Source organism: Wickerhamomyces anomalus (assembly GCF_001661255.1).
Source record: "Wickerhamomyces anomalus NRRL Y-366-8 unplaced genomic scaffold WICANscaffold_39, whole genome shotgun sequence".
Classification (NCBI taxonomy): Eukaryota; Fungi; Ascomycota; class Saccharomycetes; order Phaffomycetales; family Wickerhamomycetaceae; genus Hansenula; species Hansenula anomala.
Window position 1 is genome coordinate 1 of NW_017567148.1, and position 1,160 is coordinate 1,160.

The 1,160-nt window shown below is 40.3% G+C and overlaps 1 protein-coding gene across 1 annotated transcript; it reads right to left on the minus strand.

Moving 5' to 3' along the window:
- Positions 1-499: 499 nt before the first annotated feature.
- Positions 500-707, minus strand: WICANDRAFT_65907 (uncharacterized protein; the record flags this gene model as incomplete). Its single annotated transcript, XM_019184020.1, has 2 exons — positions 500-557; positions 586-707. 2 exons carry the CDS (start codon positions 705-707, stop codon positions 500-502), a joined length of 180 nt encoding a protein of 59 aa, XP_019035835.1.
- Positions 708-1,160: the final 453 nt, after the last annotated feature.

Consider the following 1,160-nt stretch of genomic DNA (forward strand, 5'->3'; position numbering starts at 1 on the left):
TTGGAAAGATATCTTTAAAAAACACGTTTTTTAGGGTTACCCAAAAACCCTTTTATCCTATCAGCCATCGGGATTCAGTCCCTAAATGTAACCAAACAAGTCTTCACTAATGCACGGCAACAGCAGCATCTCAAATCACTTTCCCTTTTCCTTGTAGTGTTCCTGTGGGCTGAAATATTTGCAAAAATAGAGGGTCCAAAAATGACATTTCAAACTTTACAAAAACCTTGTTTTGGCGATAACCTTGCAGCAATGCAATCTGAGACCCAGAGTTGTATGTATGAAAAGTGCGTTTCAACAGGAGTTTCCACCTGAACTTGTTTGTTTCCTCTCAAGTGCTCTGGTTGACAATATATCTCACTGTTTATAGGACCCGACCGCCTGAAAAACACCATGTTTCTCACTTCCTTGGGGTTCCACAACTCCAAACCACCACAGATCAACAAAAAGACACCAGAACTAAAAACTTTGGCTTCTTGACTTTCCTGGAAACCCATAATCATCTCCAAACACCACCAAAGTTGTGGAAATTCAACTCAACAAACATTCCAAATCCACTTTCACGGGTTTCAAACTTTGTCACACAACTCTCCAAAAAGTAGCCCTAGCGCACCAATCATAACACCAAAAGTTGTATTTCCACCTCTAGTTTCCATATAACACCCTCTTTGGACACGGGAGCTCCTCTGAGAACCTGTAGTGTTCATTTTATCGGATTCACAAACCACCCATGTATCACCACACCACCATATTCTGGTAATTCTACCCGCAACACTTCAACTTTCTCCAAATCTGATACCTTGACCGTAAAATTCTCAAAATTTTGATATATAACCCACTCTTAAAACAACCATTCACCACCAAAATTGACCCGGAATTTTCCAAAACAGCGGTTTTCATGGACCCTTGGATGGATTTTTCAACCCGATTCACTGGCTTTTGCCTGGTTTCCGCGAATTTTCACTGGTTTTTGAGAATCAAGCAAATAAATCAACAGAATTTGGCATAGATACCTGCTGAAATTGGGCCTCCAATACATCAGCGGTACTCTAAAAACATGTTTATATGTTGTATTCCCACCTGTAGATTCTAATGCAACTCTCTGTTTCTCATATGGTTCCATGGTTATGGCCCTGGCTTCCATTTTATCGGGTTTGAAA